The sequence below is a fragment of the Bubalus bubalis genome, chromosome 2 (assembly GCF_019923935.1).
Source record: "Bubalus bubalis isolate 160015118507 breed Murrah chromosome 2, NDDB_SH_1, whole genome shotgun sequence".
Taxonomy (NCBI): domain Eukaryota; kingdom Metazoa; phylum Chordata; class Mammalia; order Artiodactyla; family Bovidae; genus Bubalus; species Bubalus bubalis.
In genome coordinates, this window is record NC_059158.1 from 45,186,156 (window position 1) to 45,208,446 (window position 22,291).

The 22,291-nt window shown below is 48.4% G+C and overlaps 1 protein-coding gene across 1 annotated transcript in view; it reads left to right on the plus strand.

Moving 5' to 3' along the window:
• Positions 1–22,291, plus strand: part of LRRC1 (leucine rich repeat containing 1) — a 134,921-nt gene that overhangs the window by 109,839 nt on the left and 2,791 nt on the right. The window contains exons 9-13 of the mRNA XM_006042683.4: positions 23–141; positions 1,699–1,782; positions 12,760–12,875; positions 20,821–20,993; positions 21,892–22,028. Of these exons, the coding sequence (XP_006042745.1) occupies positions 23–141; positions 1,699–1,782; positions 12,760–12,875; positions 20,821–20,993; positions 21,892–22,028 (629 nt within the window). The remainder of the gene's footprint in view (positions 1–22; positions 142–1,698; positions 1,783–12,759; positions 12,876–20,820; positions 20,994–21,891; positions 22,029–22,291) is intronic.

Genomic DNA, 22,291 nt, shown 5'->3' on the forward strand with positions numbered 1-22,291 from the left:
AGCCTAAATAACCCTTTTACAGGAAAACTAAAGAAACTGTCCATCTTGAAGGTGGATCAGAACCGACTCACCCAGTTGCCCGAGGCGGTCGGAGACTGTGAGAGCCTCACGGAATTGGTTCTTACAGAAAATCGGCTACTGGTGAGTGTGGCCCCAGGGTCAGGTGGAGATTGATGGTGTGGGTTCCGCATCAGCAATGCTTTGCAGGGTTGCTTCTACGTATTTGTAATTTGGGTGGACCAGATGGAGGTCCCCTTACGTTGTAACTAACCAAGGGGCCTGAGAAGCAGGCTCGGGACATGCAGATGATCCCGGTCCCCCCGTCAGAGACTGCGCCCCATCGTGACACTCAGGGTACGGGCACTGGCCTAGACACCTGGGGAAGGGAGGCGGGGGGACCGGCCCTGCTGGTGGAAGTGCTTCTGCTTGTGTCTGAGGGTGGGCCAGTGGGAACGGTGTTCTGTCTGGTTCTTGGAGCAAATGTGAGCGCGGGGGAGGGGGAGGGGATGGGGGGGCTGGACCCGGAAAGCCTTGGAGGCACTGAGGGTGGGGGGATGCTCTTTTGGGGAGCCAGAGTACAGCTCTGACCTTGATCTCACCCCGTCCAAGAAGCTGGGTGAGGCAGAGCAGGTGCCCAGGCTTGGACCGGCCCTCCCCGTCCTCCCGGTGACGCCTGCAGAGCGGGTTTCTGAGGCGGCTGCTCTCCGCCCGCTGCTGCTCCCGCCACCCGCCCCATCTGCTCACCCTGCTCCCCCTGTCCTGGCCTTGTAGCCTCTTTGTCTTTGGTTTACTTTCCTGCCTTTCCCTCCACTTCTCTGTCTTCATTTTGTCACTTTAGTTTTTACCCGACTTTTCCTTTTACCTCTTTCTCCCCTTTTCTCCTCTCTTTATAAAAGGAGTAAGTAATGCTCTTCTGGGGAGCAGAGCAGAAGAAGACAGCAAGAGTGGGTGAAGGAGGCGGAGCTGGTGTGGGCCTGGGAACATCCCCCTGTAGCCAGGACACTGGCCTCCTTCCTTGTTTCTGGAAGGAATCCGTTAGAATTACAGATGGTAGTCGTGACAGTTAGAAAAGTGACGTTCACCCCTGGATTGCATCAGGGTTGAAGATCCTCCTCTCCCCTTGGACCCAGGGCCGGTTCCTGCGGGGCCGGAGCGCTCACACCAGCCAGGGCGGTCCCCTCCCCTCCCCAGGCCTTATGACCGCCCCCACAACACACCACCACCAACACACCCACCCAGCTCAGGCTCTCATACAAGCCTGGGCGGTTCCTTCCCTCCCCAGGCCTTATGAAGCCCCCGCCCCCACACACCTGCCCAGCTCTGGCTCCCACCGCTTCTGCAAACTAGCGTCTCTGCAGTTCTCAGAGGTGCGGGCAGGGGAGGGGTGAATCTCAGGGGTGCAGATTTCACTTCCTTGACTTGAAGGGCCTTCGCTACCTCTTTTACTGTGTGTTTCTCTGTTCCCAGGCCTGTGTCTTTAACCTCATTTCATTGAAACATACTCTCATTTCTACAAAAATGCAAAATATTAGATGCCACATCCCCAAGTGAGCATTACAAACACCTGCTGTTGAGGAAGGACTTGTCTTGCTGGATGAGATTAGACCCTCTCAGTTCTTGAAAAGATCCATTTTATCTGTTTTACTCTGAGCCATGTCCAAAGTATGTGTTATTAACAAAAATGTTTTATTTTAACAGACTTTACCTAAGAGCATTGGAAAACTTAAGAAGTTGAGCAACTTGAATGCAGACAGAAATAAATTAGTGTCTTTACCAAAAGAGGTATGTGCTTTTAAGAAAATAATATAATAGTTCATAAAGAAATAATGATACACAAGGGATCACAGATGTCAAATACTTATGTGCTGCTTTTTAAAAGTGTGAACTCTCATCGGTGGGTCCAGAGATGGTCAGAGGAATTGTATCAAAGAATGACCATCAGTAACGTTGGGGAGAGTAGGTGGGTCCAGATGGCTGTGAGCAGAGCTGGGAAAGGTGAATTCGGAGTGGGCAGAGAGAGTGGCGTTTGGGGGCTGGCCTAGGAGAAGAGCAAGACCATTGACAGGAAGGGGTGATTGTGGACTTGGGCTTTGGGGGTGATTGGGTCTAGTGAGCAGGCAAGCCCTCCCATGAGCCATTGGAGTTGTGAAGATGGGTCTTGGTGGACAGTCTTCCTGGGCAGAAGCTCATGTCTGGGAGAACGAGAGGGAGCCCTCCACGTAGAGGTGGACGCCCAGGAAGGTAGAGCCCGGTTCTTAAGATTTTTTGGTCGATGCTCCCAGAGGGAGAAGAGAGCCTCCACCCCTTGTGGGCGTGGCTGTGTGATTTAGAGGCATTTAACCAAGGAGGTGCCGGAACTGAGAATGGGAGGAAGCCCTAAGGGGTCGCACGAGGTGGCCTCTGGGGTGCTGTTTAAAAGGAAGGCTGTCTTTCTCTTTGGAACCAGGAGAACCTGCCTGAAGATGGGTCCCACCGAGCTTGGTCTCTGTTAAAGTGTAAGACGCTGGTTTTCTGCCGCACAGCAAGTTGCTGAGCCGCTCCGCCTGGCCGCACAGGAGGAGGTGTGGCCTCCTGCGCGGTGGTCCCTGGGGCCGGGAGCAGCTTCCCGCTTCCTTCTCTGCTCCACCCTTGTCAACGCCCATCTTGCAGTCATTTCAGAGCTGTTCTCCAGGCAGCGAGCGCCTGAGGGGCTCTGACGCTCCCCGGCCGCTCCTGCAGGCATCTCACCTGGTCTGGTCTTTTCTCCCCTGTCCCTGTCTGGGGGTTCAGCGGCCCCGCTTCTCCCTGGGTGCGTTAGCCGGTGCTCCTGAGCGGAAGGATAGGGATGTTTGTTACAGATGTGACCGCATTCTCACACAGCCACGATGGGAACCCTAACATTTAAGTAAAGCTGTTTCCAGCGCAGACTTAAGTCTCCATCTTCGCTAAACTGGGACTCAAGGAAGAGATTCTGCTCATTAAATCCTCATTTTGGTTCCAGTCTAAAAGCAATAAACTGAAGGACAGAGCTGGTGTTGATTGTACTCTGGTGGGAGAGCGCGTGTGGGTGGGTGTAGGTCAGACGCACAGGCAGAGGGAAGGACAAAAGATCCAGGCCCTCCCTCCGCAGTGGCTGCCCCGGACCAGGCGCTGTCCTGCCTGTTCAGTGAATGTCACGGCCCTGGACCAGGCACTGTCCTGCTTGTTCAGTGAATGTCATGGCCCTGGACCAGGCGCTGTCCTGCCTGTTCAGTGAATGTCATGGCCCTGGACCAGGCGCTATCCTGCCTGTTCAGTGAATGTCACGGCCCTGGACCAGGCGCTGTCCTGCTTGTTCAGTGAATGTCACGGCCCTGGACCAGGCGCTGTCCTGCCTGTTCAGTGAATGTCACGGCCGCTTTTGAGGCCATGAGGATCTGGATCTCCCTGCTTTACAGATGAGGAAGCTGAGGCTGGGAGAGCTTTCCCGCCGGGGCTCCCGCAGCTGGAGTCTGGAGAAGAGACTGCAGATGTGTCCCCCACGGCCAAGCCCGTAAAAGCCTGGCCGCTCAGCTGGTAGAGATGGAACCCCACCTCACCTCTTGACTTTGACATGAGGCAGCCCCCTTGGTTGCGTAAAGGAAGCGTAGTTTGGACACTTTAGAAGATTAATGCATTTGAGGAAAGTTTTCAGTAGACCCTGAAGAGAGCACTTTTGAGTGTGACGTTAATCCCCAGCAAGGTCCCCACATCCCTGCCCCTCTCTGCATCTGGTCTTTCAAAGGGGCACGTTGTAGACAAGAATGTGAAGAATTGCTTCCTGTAAACTGTCCCCGTCATATTAGCATCAGCCCTTTTTTCACTCTGAGAGGATGGAATTATGATGCTTCCCTGGCATCTGGAATTTCATCAGGGAATGGAGTCTGCGCCTTTTCCTTCTGCTGCCCAAAAAGGCAGTTGTTTAGGGCCCCGGGGACTGGCTCCTTTCTTGCCCATTTCACCCCGCTCACACTCAGCTCCCAGACTGGGATGTGTCCCAGTTCTGCTTGTGAATCCCAGCTCGGTGACCCTGCAGAAATCGGCAGTGCTGGCCTCCGACCCGTGGACTGGGCCAACAGACCACGGAGGGGCCCTCACCTTGCGCTGGGTCTCCTTTGTTGGTCTGGGCTGTGCGTGCGTGCGTGCGTGTGTGCGTGTGTGTGTGTGCATGTTCTCTGCCTCCAAGCTTGATACCATCCCATCAAATCCTGCACTCTCCTGATTGGATTCTCCTCTCTTCTCTTTCCAGATGTGATTGCTTCCTCTTGAACAGTTGTCTCACGCATGACACATTTAAACTGCCGGTGCCCACCAATCCCGTGTACATGCCCCCAACCCATAGCTGTATTAGTGGCCGTTGGTCTGGGGCGCTGTGAGCTCTTCCTCTGTTTTTGTCTTTTCTTTCCCATTTGGTAACGTAACATACTGTCAGTTTTACAGCACAGTTCCTTCGTCTATAGCAGCATTTATTTGCATTTTTTCCCCACATGGTTGAGGGGAAGATGTTTGTACTGTGTGGGTCACAATGATAGATTCTGTTTGTGTTCTGTGGTGTCACATGTAGTAAACATTTGCAAATCAATGAATGTCTTTTGTTTTCTTAATTGTTAGCTGCTTGGATATTTAGAAAAGTCGGGTAAACTTGCCATCTTGTAAGTATTGTTCAGACCACAGTTGCATCTCCAGCTTCCATTCTGCTTCTCACATGCATGAAGATTCAGATTGGCTGAGCACTTTATGCGCTTTTCATTGTAAAACATTGGACATTTTCCTCCAAACTCAGTTTTTGTTTTCGTGAATGACTGCATGGCCTGGAACCTAATTTTGTTATGTGTTTGTCAGATTTGTTCCAATTATTCTCTCTCAAAAGAATGCTTTTCTGTGAATTACATCTTAAGTTATTCAGAAATTTTGAAAGGCATAACTTGGCAGCTCACCTGCCTTCACCCGATTCTAGTTTATTGGCATGATTCTGTCTCCGATGGGAAGGCTAGATTCGCTTTATTTGCTACATGTGGCATGCTTCTAATTTTTCAGGTCACTCATTTGCATCTTTTACCCCTCATCGTATTGCTCAAGTATGTATGTTTCTGCAATAAGGAAGTTCCCTTAAAAAAATCCTGGTTTTGGTGGACGGAAGACTTAAGGGGAAGAGGCTGTTGTAGCGTGATTTGTGGACAGACAGGACGTTGGTGAATGTGTGATCACGCATATGAAGATACGTTTCTGGCCACCTCTTACCTTTAAGTAACCTTGACCACAAAGGTTTCTGCCTGGAAGATGTTGTGCATATACCTAAGTTTAGGACTTGGTCTTTTTTCTCTATTAAGTCAAAATGGAAGTGACTCTCATGCCATCATACCTGTCCAGTGAAATAAGACAAGGGAGGATTTACAGATCAGTCATCACAACTTTTCCTTTAACAGGCAATCTGTAAACATCATTTACCCACAGATTTTGTTGTGATATTCAGAAAGGTTCATGGTGATAGAGTATTCATTTTGTGGATAACTTCCTTCCTAATTCTTCAGTTCAGTCACTCAGTCGTGTCTGACTCTTTGCAACCCCATGGACTACAGCATGGACTCCCTGTCCATCACCAACTCTGGAGCTTGCTCAAACCATCGGGTCAGTGATGCCATCCAACCATCTCATCCTCTCTCGTCCCCTTCTCCTCCTGCCTTCAGTCTTGCCCAGCATCAGGGTCTTTTCCAATGAGTCAGTTCTTTGCATCAGGTGGCTAAAGTATTATTCTTAGTACAATTTAAAATTCTTCTAGGTTAAGTTCCCATGATATAAAGTGAACTATTGATAAATAAAAGAGATAAGACAAAACCTAAAAATTAAAAAAAGAAGAAAGCTGACCATTGGATTTCAAGATGGAGAAGGCATTGTATAGTTGGAAGATGAAGTAAGTCATAAAGAAACAGTTGATGGATTTATCTACATGAAGATGAGATTTCTGATCTTTGTGAAAATAAAGACAGCTAGCTGGAAGTCAGGGAGACTTTTACAACATTGCATGTGAAGGCTGCCTTTCCTTACTCTGTTAGAAGTTATTTCACATCCGAGAAGAGTTGTGCCTACTCTAGAACAGTGGACAGAAAGAAAAGCAGAGAAACCCCACAGAAGCCAGTAAGTGATTCACAGGAGAGAAAAATTGAAATGGGCTTTTAACGTGAAATCATTATTCACTGCTGGAATTGAGATTGCCGGGAGAAATATCAATAACCTCAGATATGCAGATGACACCACCCTTATGGCAGGAAGTATAGAGGAACTAAAGAGCCTCTAGATAAAGTAAAAGAGGAGAGTGAAAAAGTTGGCTTAAAACTCAACATTCAGAAAACTAAGATCATGGCATCTGGTCCCATCACTTCATGGCAAATAGATGGGGAAACAGTGGAAACAGTGACAGACTTTATTTTCTTGGGCTCCAAAATCACTGCAGATGGTGACTGCAGCCATGAAATTAAAAGACATTTGCTCCTTGGATGAAAAGCTAGTGACAAACCTAGACAGCGTATTAAAAAGCAGAGACATTATTTTGCCAACAAAGGTCCGTCTAGTCAAAGCTATGGTTTTTCCAGTAGCCATGTATGGATGTGAGAGTTGGACCATAAAGAAGAATTGATGCTTTTGAACTGTGGTGTTGGAGAAGACTCTTGAGAGTCCCTTGGACTGCAAGGAGATCCAATCAGTCAATCCTAAAGGAAATCAATTCTGAATATTCATTGGCAGGACTAATGCAAAGCTAAAGCTCCAATGTTTTGGCCACCTGTTACGAAGAACTGACTCATTAGAAAAGATCAGTTCAGTTCAGTCGCTCAGTCTTGTCCGACTCTTTGCGACCCCATGAATCACAGCACGCCAGGCCTCCCTGTCCATCACCAACTCCCAGAGTTCACTCAGACTCATGTCCATCGAGTCAGTGATGCCATCCAGCCATCTCATCCTCTGTCATCCCCTTCTCCTCCTGCCCCCAGTCCCTCCCAACATGCTGGAAAAGACTGAAGGCAGGAGGAGAACGGAATGACAGAGGATGAGATGGTGGGATGGCATCACTGACTCAATGGACATGAGTTTGAGCAGGCTCCAGGAGTTGGTGATGGACAGGGAAGCCTGGCGTACTACAGTCGATGGGGTCACAAAGAGTCAGATAGGACTGAGCGACAGAACAACAGCAATCAGTGTGCATGTTAAGTCGCTTCAGTCCTTTCTGACTCTTTGTGACCCTATTCACTGGAGTCCGCCAGGCTCCTCTGTCAATTGGATTCTCCAGGCAAGAGTACGGGAGTGGGTTGCAATGCGCTCCTCTAGGGGATCTTCCCAACCCATGGGTTGAGCCTGTGACTGAGTGACTGAACAATAACAGTTATTTACAACAATATGTTAATCAAAGCATTTATACCTATCAGATGTTTAAGATTTTAAAAATAGAATAATATACCAAATATTGATGAGAGTACAGGAAGTGCCTGTTATCATGGAAGTAAATTATTATGGCGTCTCTGGAAGGGAATTTGGTAGCGTTATTAAAAACGTAAAGAATGTATGTACACTTTGATTCTGTTGTTAGACTTGTAAGAATTTATCCTAAGACAGCAATCAGGAGTGTACACTAAGAGGCATGCACAAGATTTTTTTCTCCCAATGTACACAGAGGTGTCTAACATGTTCCAAGCACCGTGCCAAGCATGTATAGGGGCAGCTGGCATGTGCCAGGTGGCTTCAGGCTAATTCTTGTCTGATTTCCGCAACGGTTCTATTAGGTAGAGGTAAATAATCATCTGCATCCAACAGAGTTCTAAGCTGAGATTCAGAGAGGTTAAGTAACTTGCCCAGGGTCACACAGCAAAGAAATGGCAGAACTAATAAGCAGTGTCTGAAAGGGTGATATGCTAAGTAATCTGTGATCCTTCTGTAGAAGGAAATAACTGAGTGGTCAGTAAAAATCCTGTTAGAATCCTAATGACGTGGGAAAGCATTCTTGGTGCCGTTTTGGGTGGGAAAGCATTCCGGCATGCGGACAAAGGTGCTGAAGATCATAGCTGGTCCTAATTCTGTTGCAGTGCATGTTTATAACCACAGATGCCTGGCACTGGCACCTCCGAATGTTAAGGTTGATTATCCCTCTGTGGCAGGATTTGGTTTGAGTTGTTTTCTCATCACGCCGTCGTGTGTGTGTATGTGGTTTTTATTTTTCCAGTCACCTAAGTTGCTTTTTTATAATTAGGAGAATACTGTCGCTGTCAGTGGATATTTTGATGTCAGTGGCCCAACAATTCAGGGAGTCCCAAAACCACACAGTCTCCAAAATATTTCTGGAGTGGGGAGCATTTCAATAATATGCTACAGATGATGGTGGGAAAGGCAAAAATAGCCTTTGGTTTCTAAAATTACACATCATGTTATTTCTTTTCCAATGGGATTTTGATCCGTTTTTGCTTATTGTACATTTTCCCTCTTGGCCGGTGAAGTATGGGTTCAGTTCTGCTACAACAGTATATTGAAAGGAAGATACTGAAGGAAAATGAAAGTTCCTTTCCACTCGGGGCAGGATATGGGCAAAGGTGACTCATACAGCCTTTCTCTTTGAGTCCTGCAATCTGTCTGATGGTCTCCCCTGAGCTGTCACCTGCAGGCAGTTGATACTCAGGGAAAGCTGATCTGAGCGAAGGCTTGCTCCGTGATCTGCAGGTGCCATTTCCTTGAGATGGATCAGACCAGCTCCAGAGCGGAGAAGGCAATGGCACCCCACTCCAGTACTCTTGCCTGGAAAATCCCATGGACGGAGGAGCCTGGTAGGCTGCAGTCCATGGGGTCGCTAAGAGTCGGACACGACTGAGCGACTTCACTTTCACTTTTCACTTTCATGCATTGGAGAAGGAAATGGCAACCCACTCCAGTGTTCTTGCCTGGAGAATCCCAGGGACGGGGCAGCCTAGCGGGCTGCCGCCGTCTATGGGGTCGCAAAGAGTCGGACACGACTGAAGCGACTTAGCAGCAGCAGCTCCAGAGGGTCAAGGGTAGTATTGTTTTGAATAGGAGAGCACAGTGAGTGTCCTCAGCTGCGTTCTCTAATTCTCAGGGAGTCCAAGTCCAGACCCTCGTATTCTTTTCTGTGGTGCTGTTATCCTTGTGTTCTATTATGAGGTTAAAGGGGTTTTAAAATGTCAGCCTCCTATGTCACTGGTGATAAGTTACTTAAACAGCAACTCTGCTTCCCAGAAATCCTAAGTGATGAGACATTTTGTCCTGTTGACCCCTAAGGAGCATGTAAACTCTACCTCCTGAACCCGAAAGAGAAAGGAAAACTGCATGTGAGGGTTGCAAAGCACAGTCCTGAACTCAGGGCAGTTCTTCACTCCTGTGAACACAAGAAATGTCACCCTAAGGCACTGTCATGGGGCCTGAAATCTGAGCAGGCTCTATGGCATCCAGGGCCAAGGAGGGGCGGCCTCCGTAAAGTTCCAGCGATGTGGCAGGGGCTCAGGTGTGGACTGCCTCCCGACTCGGACCTGGGACTTGACCTTCTTGGAAAAACACCAGCTCTGTTTACTTGGCAGAGGCAACAGGCCAGGTCCTAGGATAGGGGCTGTGGCAGGTGGTTCCTTTCAACCTAATGCTTATTACTTTCGCTAAAGGAACACGTGAGAACCCACAGGACCCAGGACAGAGCCTGAATCCCACTGCGGGTCTGTGTGACCCCAAAGACCAACCCCCGCCCCGGTGCCCACATCCCGCCTTAATGTCTGTGCAGAACCCCATCTTATGAGTCAAGGTTTTAACTTTGTCCAGTTACCTTTTCTAAAAGCCAAAGTTTCGCATCCTCCCTTCCCAGGGGCTTGGACAGAGGCCCTGTGGGGTGCTCACATCTTTTCCCCGATCAGGCAGCCCTTGCACTTTGGCCCAGATGGGCTTTTTGTTGTCATCCTTCTGCTAGTACTCGCTGGTGGGGCTCAGAGGCCACTGTCCTGCCTTGGGGACCCAGGGCGCCTGAGGCTCTGGAATACACCTCCTTCCTTCCCTCGACCTCTCCAGTGGTGTGACATTAGAGTGGGGAAATAAAAAATAAATAAACCACAAACCATGAACACGTAGGTAGCACACACCCTCCGAGTTTCCCATCTTTTACCCCAAAGTCCTTAAGGGTGTGAACTTGGGCAGAGCTTTTATTGCATGGACAGCGTTCACAGCCCTCTCTGACTCACGTTCATTAGTTAATGATTGTTGAGGAGTAGATGGTATATGCATGTGGTACAAATCGGACGTGTGGTGGTGGTGTATCCAACCATGGACACCCCCCACCGATACAGAGACCCTGCTGGTGCAGGCAGCGGGTGGCTTCAGCACCAGCGAAGCACCAGATCCCTATGCAGTCTCAGCTCTGTGCACCCCCAGGACCTGATCCCTCAGCAGGCAGGTCCTGCCTGTGAATCACCGTCCCCAGCGTGCGGGGGAGCTCTGCCTCAGAGCCGGGCGGGACGCAGTGTGTCTGCCCCACCTTGCAGACCCAGGGTGGGTCCCCGGGGACTGTGGGCGTTCCTCCCTGTGGGTCAGTCTTTGTTGGGGTCTCCTAGATTCATCAGGGGGGCTCTGGTCCTGTCGCTCCTCACCTGCTCCAGGGCATCCCTGGTTTTGATCCGCCTCCTTTCCCAAGGTGCCTGGGCACCTGAGGAAAACTGATCCCTTCCTCAAGAGAGCGAAGAACGCCTACCCCCCGGGAGATGCTGACGCCTCTCTTAGGACACAAAATCTGCACAACATCAGACATAGAGATTCTTGCCAGAGAAAAGAGCTCTGTGGTCTCCAGTTGCTGTACATGGAAGCAGATGACAGCTTCACGCCACAGCCTTTCAGCAGTAGGTGAACAAATAAATGCGAGCGTGTAAGCGTACCTTCCTGAGGAACGTTGGCTGGTAGCTGGGCTTCCGCTGAGGGCAGATGGGAGGCCAGGCGCCCTGATTACATGTAAACATGCAAATTAAACAGCCTGTCAAACGCTCTTTCAGAGGATTGTGTGGACTAGGAAGGCAATGGATTGATGTGGACCAGGGGTTCTGGGACGGCGGTGTGGGGTTAGAGAATGTTTTTGCTAATTAGGGGTGATCGGTAAGATTCGAAAACGACAGAAGGGTGTTTCTGTAAGAAACAGTGTGATGAGAAATAATCAGTCCACGCTATCTTGTAGAGGACAGTGGGCAAACCAGTTTTTCTGGGATGGGAAATGCAGATACTGAGAATCAAGCATACCTGGGTGTTTCCAGGTAATCAGAGAGGAATGTTAGTCCTGTTTCCTCTGTGTTTTCTTATACATTCATTACGGTTACATGCTGTGGTTAAATATAGTATTTCAAAATCATTATATTAACTCCTGAGGGAAGATATAATAAGTTGTCCATGAAAGGAATTATGCAGCAGTTTCATAAATGTGCCTTCTGTTAAGGTCCAAACGTACATTTAACACAGAGATAAATATAGAAAAGGGCAGAAGGTATATTCAGACACTGATGAAGACCCAGGTGTCTTGCTCCTCTTGTGGCAGGAGGCCCTGGAGTACTTTTCCATGGGCCGGAATCAATAGGTCCCTTCAGGAGCCCTTCTGCAGCAGCCGCTCTGAGTCAGGACAGTGCCTGCATGGAGAGTGGAGTGTGGCCCCAGGCCTGCGGGCTGTTGTGTCTAGGACGAGCTGGTTTTGCACCCCCTTGGCTCAGCTTTCCTGTCTGTAGAAGCCACAGCCAGCTTATTCAAGAGAGGCAGTGAATTCTTTTGTGAAGACCAGACTCATACTAAGCTCAATTACCTTAGAATTGGTTACTTTAAATAATAGGGAATTGGATTTGGTGGGTGCAGATATTGACATATGCTTTTAGCAGTAGGTTATGTTGCTGTTGTTTAGTCGCTAGGTCGTGTCTGACTCCTTGTGACCCCATGGCCTGCAGCACGCCAGTCTTCCCTGTCCTTCCCTGTCTTCCAGAGTTTGCTCATTAGGTCATAGCCGACCGAATTTACTTTTTGCTAAAAAATGGTTGATTTTGCATTTGTCAAAGGCAAATGAATTTATCAAATTAAATTGTGAATGACCAAAAGCTATTCAAAAATTTGTGGTAGAAATCAGTGAATCATCTCTCAAATGTCTCTCTTTTTTTTCTTTTTAAAATAAACTGGAACACTGAAGTTAATATAGTGGGCAGGTCTTGAAAACTCTGTGTGTGTGTGTGTGTGTGTGTGTGTGTGTATCATCTTTCGCCTAACTTTTAAAACCTAGTATTCTTTTTCTTTTAAGCTTTTTATTGAAGTATAGTTGATTTACAATGTGTTAGTTTCTGGTGTACAACAAAGTGATTTGGTTATACATACAGATGTATATATAATTATGCTTTTTCATATTCTTTTCCAACCTAGAATTCTTAAACTCCCATATTACCAAATTATATATGTGTCTGCACTGTGTCATCTGGTTAACATATTGGAAAGATAAAATGACTTTCTGTTCAGAATGCAGTTTTTGAACTGTATTGTTTATTTTCTTGGCTTCATTGAGAACATGAATGTTTAATGTTTTGCAGAGATTTTTGTCAGGTTACTCAATGTTTCGTATGATTTAAGTTGATCATAGATTGTCATCAGCGAGACTTAATCGTCACGGGATAGAATTCTGTGCATCCTTTTCATGCCATTTGATGAACAAGACCCTCCAGCCCCACCCCCATGTCCCAGAACAGCCTGGAAAACTGTTGTGTTTTTTTCCTGTCATAGATTGGCGGCTGCTGCAGCCTCACTGTGTTCTGTGTGCGTGACAACAGGCTGACTCGGATCCCCGCGGAGGTGTCTCGGGCGGCCGAGCTGCACGTCCTGGACGTGGCAGGGAACAGGTAAGCCTGAGACAAGCAAACGGTCCTCCAGCCCAGCCTTGGCTGTCTCACTTTTGCTCCCCCTGGTAGAGCGTGTCCTGATGGGTTGCCTGAGCCAGGCCCGGAAGCTCTCAGTCTGGGAACCAGAGTGATGGAGCCCGTGGGAGGGGACAAGGTCAGGGCCATCGGCGCCTGGAGTCCTTTCAGTGTACTATGGGTGCAGCTGGAGACGTGGGTCTTGGTTGGCGGTGCCCTAATGGAAGGTGGGGGGAGACCTAGGTCTTGGCTTTTATAACTGGCTTCCATGAGTCACCATGGGCCTCAGTTTCCTCATCTGAAAAATGAGCTCCAGTGAGTCTGAGCTAGAGTTTAGCTGGGAGTCTTGGTCTGCTCTACCTGTGACTCTGAATCCCCTGACTTTGTGGACAATGTTGTACTCAGAGACACTTTGCTGGCAAGAAGATCCATAGCTGATGTCAGAATTACCAAGTGCTTCATAGTCTAAGAAACCTAAAGAGCTGCCAGTCTGTGTCGGGTTCTGGGTCAGAGGCCTGCCAGCCTGCTCACCAGCCTGTAATGTGCAGTAGTTTCAAGCATTCTGAGCTGATTTCATCACTGCAGACATCACTGCACTTTCCTACCCAGGCTTTGCTTTCCACCTCCGACCCTTTCTCTGGCTCTGTACCTTTATCTTTTCTCCCTCATGCCCCTCTCTGGGAAGATGTCTCCTCTCTGGGTCTGCGTTTCTGGATTATCCCAAGTGATCATTGCCTGTTTACCTGCCTGCGGTCCTCAGAAAGCTCAAGTTACCTAAAGTGCATGCAATGGTTTGTGTGTCATTGTGATTTGTGCCTTTAGGAGATGCCTGGTGAATATTTGTTAACTGAATGAAAACATGAGAAACCTTAGTTTTGCAGAATAGCTGGCAGGCCACTGCAAAGCGCCCGATGTCACAGGCTTCATTGCCAAGAGGAATTTAAACAATGCTTTCGAGTGTCAGATGGGAGAGGGTGGGGGACGGGGTGTTAGAGTGTTAGATGGGCCAGGGCCAGGGGGAGGATGATCAGTGGTCCTAAGTGGTAAATGCCGGTGACTTGAAGAGTGTCTGGGGAACTGTGTCCTCAGTGATTCGCTGCTCGCAGGTCGGGCGCGGGCCGCAATTTTTCACTCCTGCTGATGGATCGTGGGCAGCAGAGCTAAACAAATAGCAGGACGCGGGGGAATCTGGTGATGAGTTATGGCCTCAAGAAACGCTCGCCGTATTAAAGTTGATGCTTTCAGGACATCACGATAGGTTCTTAAGGCCACTCAGTGGTGACTGGAATCTCGGGATTAGTTAGAGCTGGGTGTTGACTTTCCGCTTGGACTGAGCCCCCAGGAGATGCGCAGCATGAGAAAGTCCCCCTTCCCTCCCTCCTGTGCTCTTCCTGCAGCAGGAGAAGCCCAGGGACTCCAGACCTGTCCTGGTTCTCACTGCTCTGGAGAGCATGCATTTGCATGACTAATTCTTAAGCAGAAAGATGACTCTGGCGTCTAAAGACTGCTTTTTACCCAGTGAAGTCCCCATTCTCCAGTTCTCAGAAGAAGGGAAAGTTCTATTTTTATGACGCCTGGGCCAGGGTGGAGAAAACCCAGTTAAAAAGCTGTGCCACAGCTGTGATCTGAGCGGGTTAAATGTGCCATTTAGGCCATGGTATATGCAGATTCATAACCAGATTTCAAGCTTATTAAAAGTATTTAATGACTACTTATTTAAAGTATCGGTATAGAAGCTCATAAAAAAGAGGCTGCCGTGTCAGCTTTTCAGCTTGCAGAGATGTCACACCATGGGAAGTCCTACCAAACACCACAGAAGTTTCTGTCTGTCCTCCCAAGCGTATAAAAATAGCAAATGGCACAGGGGCCCTGCACGTTCGTTCCTAAAAACCTTCTTTGACACGTTTGATAGGAAAAATTGCAGCAAGGATAATGCTAAAGTGCCACTTGGAAACGAAAGCACGAAGCCTCCGGGTCCAGTAACAGAGGAGGTGCCTTGTATCAGCCATGTGGGCCCAGGACACAGAGGCCCCTGACTCTCAGCTTCTTCCCCAGGGGACTGTCCACCAAGTACACAAAATCGGATATCGGAGCATCTTCCTCGAAGTACTACTAACGCCAGATACTGCAGGCCAGGGCTGTCAGTGGAAAGATAGTTTGTACCTTTGACTTTCATGATCCAAAAAATTAAGTTAAAAAGACTAAATAAGGTATCACCACATACCTATTAGGATGGCTTTTATTAAAAAGACAAGAAGTAAGACGTGTTGGCAGAGAAAAGAGCACCCCTGTGCAGTATTGGGGAAATGTAAGTTGGTGCGTCCACCATGGAAAACAGCATGGAGTTTTTCCTCAGTAAATTTTTATAAACAGAACTACTGTATGACCCAGCAGTTCCACTTCTGGACAAGAAAGCAGGATGTCAAAGAGGCGTCTCCTGTCCCGTGTTCACCGCAGCTTTATTCACAGAAGCCAAGATGTGCCAACAGCGTCAGCGGCGCCGGATGGATGGGTGAAGGCGAGGCGGCGTGCGCCTGTGTGTTCACATTCATACATACGAAGTGGAATGCTGCTCAGCTGTGAGAAGGTCGGAAATCCTGCCATTTACAGCTTGTGCCCAGTCGTGTCCGACTCTTTGTGATCTCATGGACTGGAGCCCACCTGGCTCCTCTGTCCATGGAATTTTCCAGGCAAGAATCCTGGAGTGGGTTGCCATTTCCTTCTCCAGTTTACAACATGGACAGGCCTTGAAAGCATTTTGCTAAGTGAGATAAGTTAGAGAAAGGCAGATACTGTGAGACCTCACTGATTTGTGGAATCTAAACAAGCTGAGACAGAATGTGGTGGTTGCTAGGGGCCAGTGGGTGGGGAAATGAGAAGCGGGAGGGCGCACATTTCCAGTTACCAGGTGAAGCGGCTTTGGGAGTCTAACATGCAGCAGATGACTGCAGTTAGCAACACTGTACGATATCCTTCAGAGGTACCAAGAAAGTCCATCTTAAATGTCTCTAGCATACACACTCACTGGTGACTATATGAGGAGATGGAGACCCTAAGCCTACTAGGCAATCATTTCCCAATGTCGTTGTCCTCTGTATCCTTGGGGAGGTTGGTTTCAGGACCCGACCAGGGTACCAACGGGGGCAGACACCTGCAAGGGCAGCCCCTTAGGGTACCAACAGGGGCAGACGCCTGCAAGGGCAGCCCCTTAGGTTAGATGCCGCAGTACAGTGGACCCCCGTATCTGTGAGTCCTGCATCCTCAGACACGGAGAACTGACTGTATATGTAAGTGCATCAAATCATCACACTGTCCACCACAGGTTTACAAAGTGTTACCAGTCGATAGAGCTGGAAAAAATATTAAAAGAGAAAATGAAACACAACAGTGTAGCCAGAACCCTGAGCCTCTAGAGAATGAACTGCGTCTCCGCCCTGCGACCTGCAATGCCCGGGGCTGAGATCCTGTGTGGCCGGCGCCCGGTGATCCCGCTCTTGTTTTTAGAACGTCTTGCCTGCGGAGAACTCCAGAAAGTGAAGTGGTGCCCCTGAAGGATGACTGGAAACCCGAGGTTACGGAGGCTTTCTTTCACTTTAGATATTTAGGCACTGTTGACATTTTTTTCACTGATTATGTTCGCTCTATATGTATCTTTAAACATTTTGAAAACTTTACTTAAAACTAACAATTCTAGTAGGAAGAAACAGATGAAACACTCAGTTGTAAGTACCATTCAGCTGTCAGTTAAGTTAGTATTAATCAGTCAGCCACGTTTGGTTGCTAAATAAATTGGATAAAGCAACTGCTGTCCTAATCGGCTCATAGCTTCCTCATAGCTACGAGGGGCTTCCCTCACAGCTCAGTTGGTAAAGAATCTGCCTGCAATGCAGGAGACCCTGGTTCGATTCCTGGGTCAGGAAGATCCACTGGAGAAGGGGTAGGCTATCCAGTCTCGTATTCTTGGGCTTCCCTGTGGCTCAGCTGGTAAAGAATCCACCTGCCGTGAGGGAGACCTGGGTTCAATCCCTAGGTTGGGAAGATCCCCTGAAGAAGGGAAAGGCTACCCACTCCAGTATTCTGGCCTGGAGAATTCCATGGACTGTATAGGCCATGGGGTCGCAAAGAGCTGGACATGACTGAATGACTTTAAAAAAAAAAAAGTCCTAATCAGAGGTAGGGAAGGTTACTTCAGGCTGGACTGGTCACCGAGGCACCTAAAAAGGAGAAGCTCACGATGCGGTTGTTCATTTCTTCAGTCCTTGTACTCTTGCTGTAAATAGAAGCTGTAGGCTTTTTATTTATTTATTTAGGGGATGTGGTCCTAAACGGAACATGGTGATGTGTACAAATGGGGCTGTGGCTTCTCATGTTGATCTTGTAGTGAGTGGAAAGTACCAGAATAAACCAAAAATATATTATTAACTCTGCTGGAAAGTGGGAATATATACATATATATACTTTTAAAAAATAGAAAAGATATGATGTATATAATATTATATATATTTACTACAGCTTTTGTATATTTAAACTCTGCTTCTGGCCTGTGTCTGACTTGGTTCACCCCGAGAAGCAGGGCAGCGTGCGTCTTCCCCCTCAGGCTGCACTGTGCCAGTGCAGGGCTGCCCAGCCCGCAGAGTCTGTTTGCAGACTGGGCAGGGAGTGGAGGCTTTTTTTTCCCCCTTTTGCACTGGGAACACCTCTGTCCGCAAGACACATGTGAACGAGCTCATGTGTGTGGCGTGTGCTTGGCCGGTAGCAGCCGTATCCAAGCTGGTACACTGATGCTTTGCAGGAAAACCTGTGTTCTAGACCCCGTGTCCGTCTTCCCTGGCTTGGTGGCATGTGACTTTCAGACCTGTTGCTGTGGAGTCTAGTAATTTACTGTAGCTCTTATGACATGATTTGCCATCATTAGCAGCTGTTACTGATGCTTTGCCTTTCATTTATACCTTTGCTTTAGCATTTTGCTGGGAAGCAGGTTATTAGCCTGAGAAGGCACGATGACCGTGTTTTCAGTATCTGCGTGTCATGCCAGCTTTGGAGCCTTGATTTATTCTTTTCTTTCCGCTCTTAAAAGTAGAGATGCTGACTATAGATTTCTTGCCCAAGGCCTTGAAATATTCCAGAGGATATTAGCTTAACTCCTTTTTAAAAGAGAAATAGGGACAAACTTTGAAAAGAAATTATCCTTGGGTTCCGTGACATGAAAGAGGGTTTGATGTCCTTTAAGTGCCTGCAGTGAAATAGGATATTCTTTTTAAAAAGCCCCTTCATAGCGTCCGGCAGATACTTGCTTTGTGTCTTCAGCTTCCTTGCGTTTAGCATGTGTGTGACGGCATTTAGGCAGATGAGAGATCGTTTGAAGCTTATACAAATAAGCACAGAGATTTCACTTCCAAGCCACCTCAGGAACCCAACCACTGCCTCAGAAAAAGGGGAGCTGGGGCTGTAAGCGGCTGTGCCCCCGAGTTCCCCACCCCTGCCCCAGGCATCCTTATGGTATATGCACGTCACTGCACTGGGTGGATTCTGGGGTTTAAAAACACATATCTCCCACCCAGTTTGACTGTCATTAGTAAAATACTGGCAGGTACACCACGTGGAGTCTTTTCGGGGTCCTTTAACATAGGTAGGTTTCATGGCATTGACTCGAGAACCTCACTCCCCTGTGGGCACGGTTCCCTACATTTATCCAGCGCCACACCCCTTGCATGTGTGGGGGTGGTCAGCCTTTCCTGGACGATTAGGAAAAGAAAATGTTTTCTCACCTCCATAAATAGGACAAGGGAAGGTGTTTGCGAAAATGTATTCATTCTTCTTACAGGAAGTTTGTTAATACTCTCACTGCTTTCTTTGATCATTTTTAACTTCATCCGCTAAAATAACTTAGCTGGTCTGTGCTTACGTTTTACTTGGATTCGTCTTATACTACTGGAGTCCAACTGCTCTTCCTAGAGTTCTAGTTTATTTCCCATAAGTCTGTCAATTCAGAATGCATCTGATAAGGCAGTATCAATCTGTTGGTGAGACGTTAGGCGGCTCTTCTATGTATGTTAAGTGGAGATAGAGGTACTTTTTCATGGAAGAAAGAACCCCAGCATACACACTGTCATGTAATGTCTTTCAGAACTAATGGGCCAGAAACTTCTCTGAAGAAAATATGTGTCATATTGTAGATAACAGACTGTGATCAGCTTATTTTTTATCTAACTTAAGAAATCACTTCTCAGGTGGAACCACCATTTAATCCAAGGAGCCATCCTTAGAGTAAAAATACTTGATCAGGTATAACCTTCGGTTCTTTAAACCTTAAAGTCGTGGCATTTGCAGAGGTTTGGGTGTTTTCAGAGTGAAATAGTGACGTGTATAAAGCGTTGACGTCTACCGCAGCCCCACACTCGGCGCCCTTCCGTTGGGGCCGGAAGGTTCCTTGTTGCAGGGCTGCCCCGTGCACTGAGGGTGTTTGGCGGCCTCCGAGCGTGGCCCTAGACGACAGCAGCGTCCCCAGCGTTAGGGCTCCGCTTCCAGGTTCAGGCCCTGGTTAGGGAACTAAGCTCCCGCAAGCCACATGGCGAGGCCACAAAAATTAAAAAAAAAAGAAGCCTCCCCCAAAGTGTCTCTAGCAGTTGCCAGGTGTCCTCTGGGGGCAAAATCACCCCTGGTTGAGGTGTTCTCTACAAGTTGCCTTTGCCAGGTACCAAGTACATTTGATTTCTGGTAATAGTCTCCACTACATAGATTTCACTGGTCAAGTATTTGTACAGACATAAATATAAAACTAATCTTGAGGAATCGCTTTACAGTTTTTAAAGTGCTTTAATAGATACCTTCCCGTTTGAAACCGAAGCAATCTGAGGTGGAAATTAATGATCATGTAGGTGTCTGAGAAGTGGGAGCTTTCAGAAACTTTAAAGTCTAAAATGGAATACCTAAAATAATCTCCCCGGAGAGAGCAAGCGGAGTCCATGAAAAAAACGCTTGTAATCTTTAACTGTGATTTAAACTCTTCAGCATCCCAGCCTCCCTCACATCCCGGTTTACAGGTGTGCCTGGGACCAGGCAATCCCACGGCTTCATTGCAGCCCCGCTGACTGTGACTCAGGAAGGACTCAGCTTCTGGGTCCTTCCACAAGTACACTGGCTTCCCCACCTCCCCACCCCCGCCTTTACATGGAAACTGGCTTCCCTGATAGTTCAGCTGGTATAGAATCCGCCTGCAATGCAGAAGACCCCGATTCGATTCCTGGGTCAGGAAGATCCCCTGGAGAAGGGAAAGGCTACCCACTGCAGTATTCTGGCCTGGAGAATTCCATGGACTGTATAGTCCATGGGGTCGCAAAGAGTCGGACACGACTGAGTGACTTTCACTTTCCTAGCCTAAGAATGGAGAAGGCAATGGCACCCCACTCCAGTACTCTTGCCTGGAAAATCCCATGGATGGAGGAGCCTGGTGGGCTGCAGTCCATGGGGTCGCTAGGAGTCGGACACGACTGAGCGACTTCACTTTCACTTTTCCCTTTCATGCACTGGAGAAGGAAATGGCAACCCACTCCAGTGTTCTTGCCTAGAGAATCCCAGGGACGGGGGAGCCTGGTGGGCTGTCATCTCTGGGGTCGCACAGAGTCGGACGTGACTGAAGCGACTTAGCAGCAGCAGCAGCAGCCTAAGAATAAACTGTGTGCTGTAACTTCCTAATCTTTTTGCCCTGTGGCCTGAAGGTGCCAGCGAGGTGATGGCAGGAAAGGGTGACATAGTCACCCCCCGAAGCATCTCCTGGCAAAGGGGGCATAGCACATCTCAGTATAAACAGAACACCATTTCACATACCGCACCCAGTCTCAGGAAGCAGTTGAATTTTTATCTGTTGTGGACAAGGTTTGATTTAATCACAGACTGTAAGTGCCTGGCCTCTCCCTGTGTTTTCACCAAGGCTGTCGCACCTGCCTTTATCGCTGACCGCTTTGAACTTGAAGGCTCTCTGGTTATCTGACAACCAGGCCCAGCCCCTGCTCACGTTCCAGACGGACACCGACCACACCACCGGGGAGAAGATCCTCACCTGTGTCTTACTTCCTCAGCTGCCTTCTGAACCCGCCTGCCAAGGTGAATCGAAGGGCCGGGTTCACTTGGCCCCGAGAGTTAGCAGCGGGTCCTGTCCATCCGTAAGGCCTCTGCCCGACCACGGGGCTGCCCGCCAGCCCAGCTGTGAGGTCCCTGTGGGTCTCCCCTGGGGATCTTCTGCCGTATCTTTGCAGAACACATGCTCATACCTGTGTATCACGCCTGGCATTCCTTAAATAGCCTTCTGGTTTCGAATTCCAGCTAAGGCTGAAAATGCGCATATGTCTTCCTAAAAGAGATTAGAGTCCCTAAGGAAATGGCAGCCCACTCCAGTACTATTGCCTGGAAAATCCCATGGACAGAGGAGCCTGGTAGGCTACAATCCATGGGGTCACAAAGAGTCGGACACGACTGAGCGACTCCAGTTTAAAATTCATGCAGACAGTTTGGAGGATTAGTATTGATGGTCTCCAGCAAAGCGTTTTTAAGCCAGGGAGTTGTTTTGAGTAACTATACCTTTGTTTTGTAAATCATACGTGCTTTAAAAAAAGCATTCATAGTCACATGGCATGGCTGTCAGAAACCCTTTGCTGAGAGCTGGTTTTGATAGAAGTCTAGAAGGCTCTGGGCAAATGGAGTCACCTCGCTGACCCCAGCTTGGTTAGAGGAATGTTAAGACCCCAAGAGGACAGTGTAGGTTGAGCGGCCAAGAAAATGACCAGATCCCACATGTGTGGCCACCTCGCTGTCCAGAGGAAGTTTTTGAAGTGAGTGTGTAAGAAAGAATCTTGAAAAAGAGGTCTGGGAATCATGATGACGTTCTGGAAAGAAATAGTAAACACCGATTTAGCAGATGTGATCTCAGATAGAATTAGGTATCCTTGGAAAGACAGGGTCGCCTTGCCACGGCAGCCCTGCTCACGTGGTCTTTGTCCGGCAGAGAACCTGCCCCGCTGCGGCGCCCTCGAGAGCCTGGTGCACGACGTGTCAGAAGAGGCCTGGAGCGAGCGGGCGGTGAACCGGGTCAGCGCCATCCGGTTTCTGGACGATGAGAAGGATGACGACGACAATGAAACGGTACGGGATTCGGGCTGCTTGGTGTTCACGGACGCTCACAGTGGAAGCGCCTTCTGAGACTGAGTGGCGCCTGATAAAGAGCCCTCTTATTTTCAAATAGTCTTTACTCCTTTCCGCCTTCAGCATTTAAGAATTTTTTTTAGAAGGCAAAAGCTAGATATTTCTAAGCCCTGGTTCACCAAATGCGTGTAAAGCAAGTGGGACTTACAGATTTGTTTGTTTGAACAGGGTGTGGGTGCTTCTTTTTCTTTCTTTGTGATGGT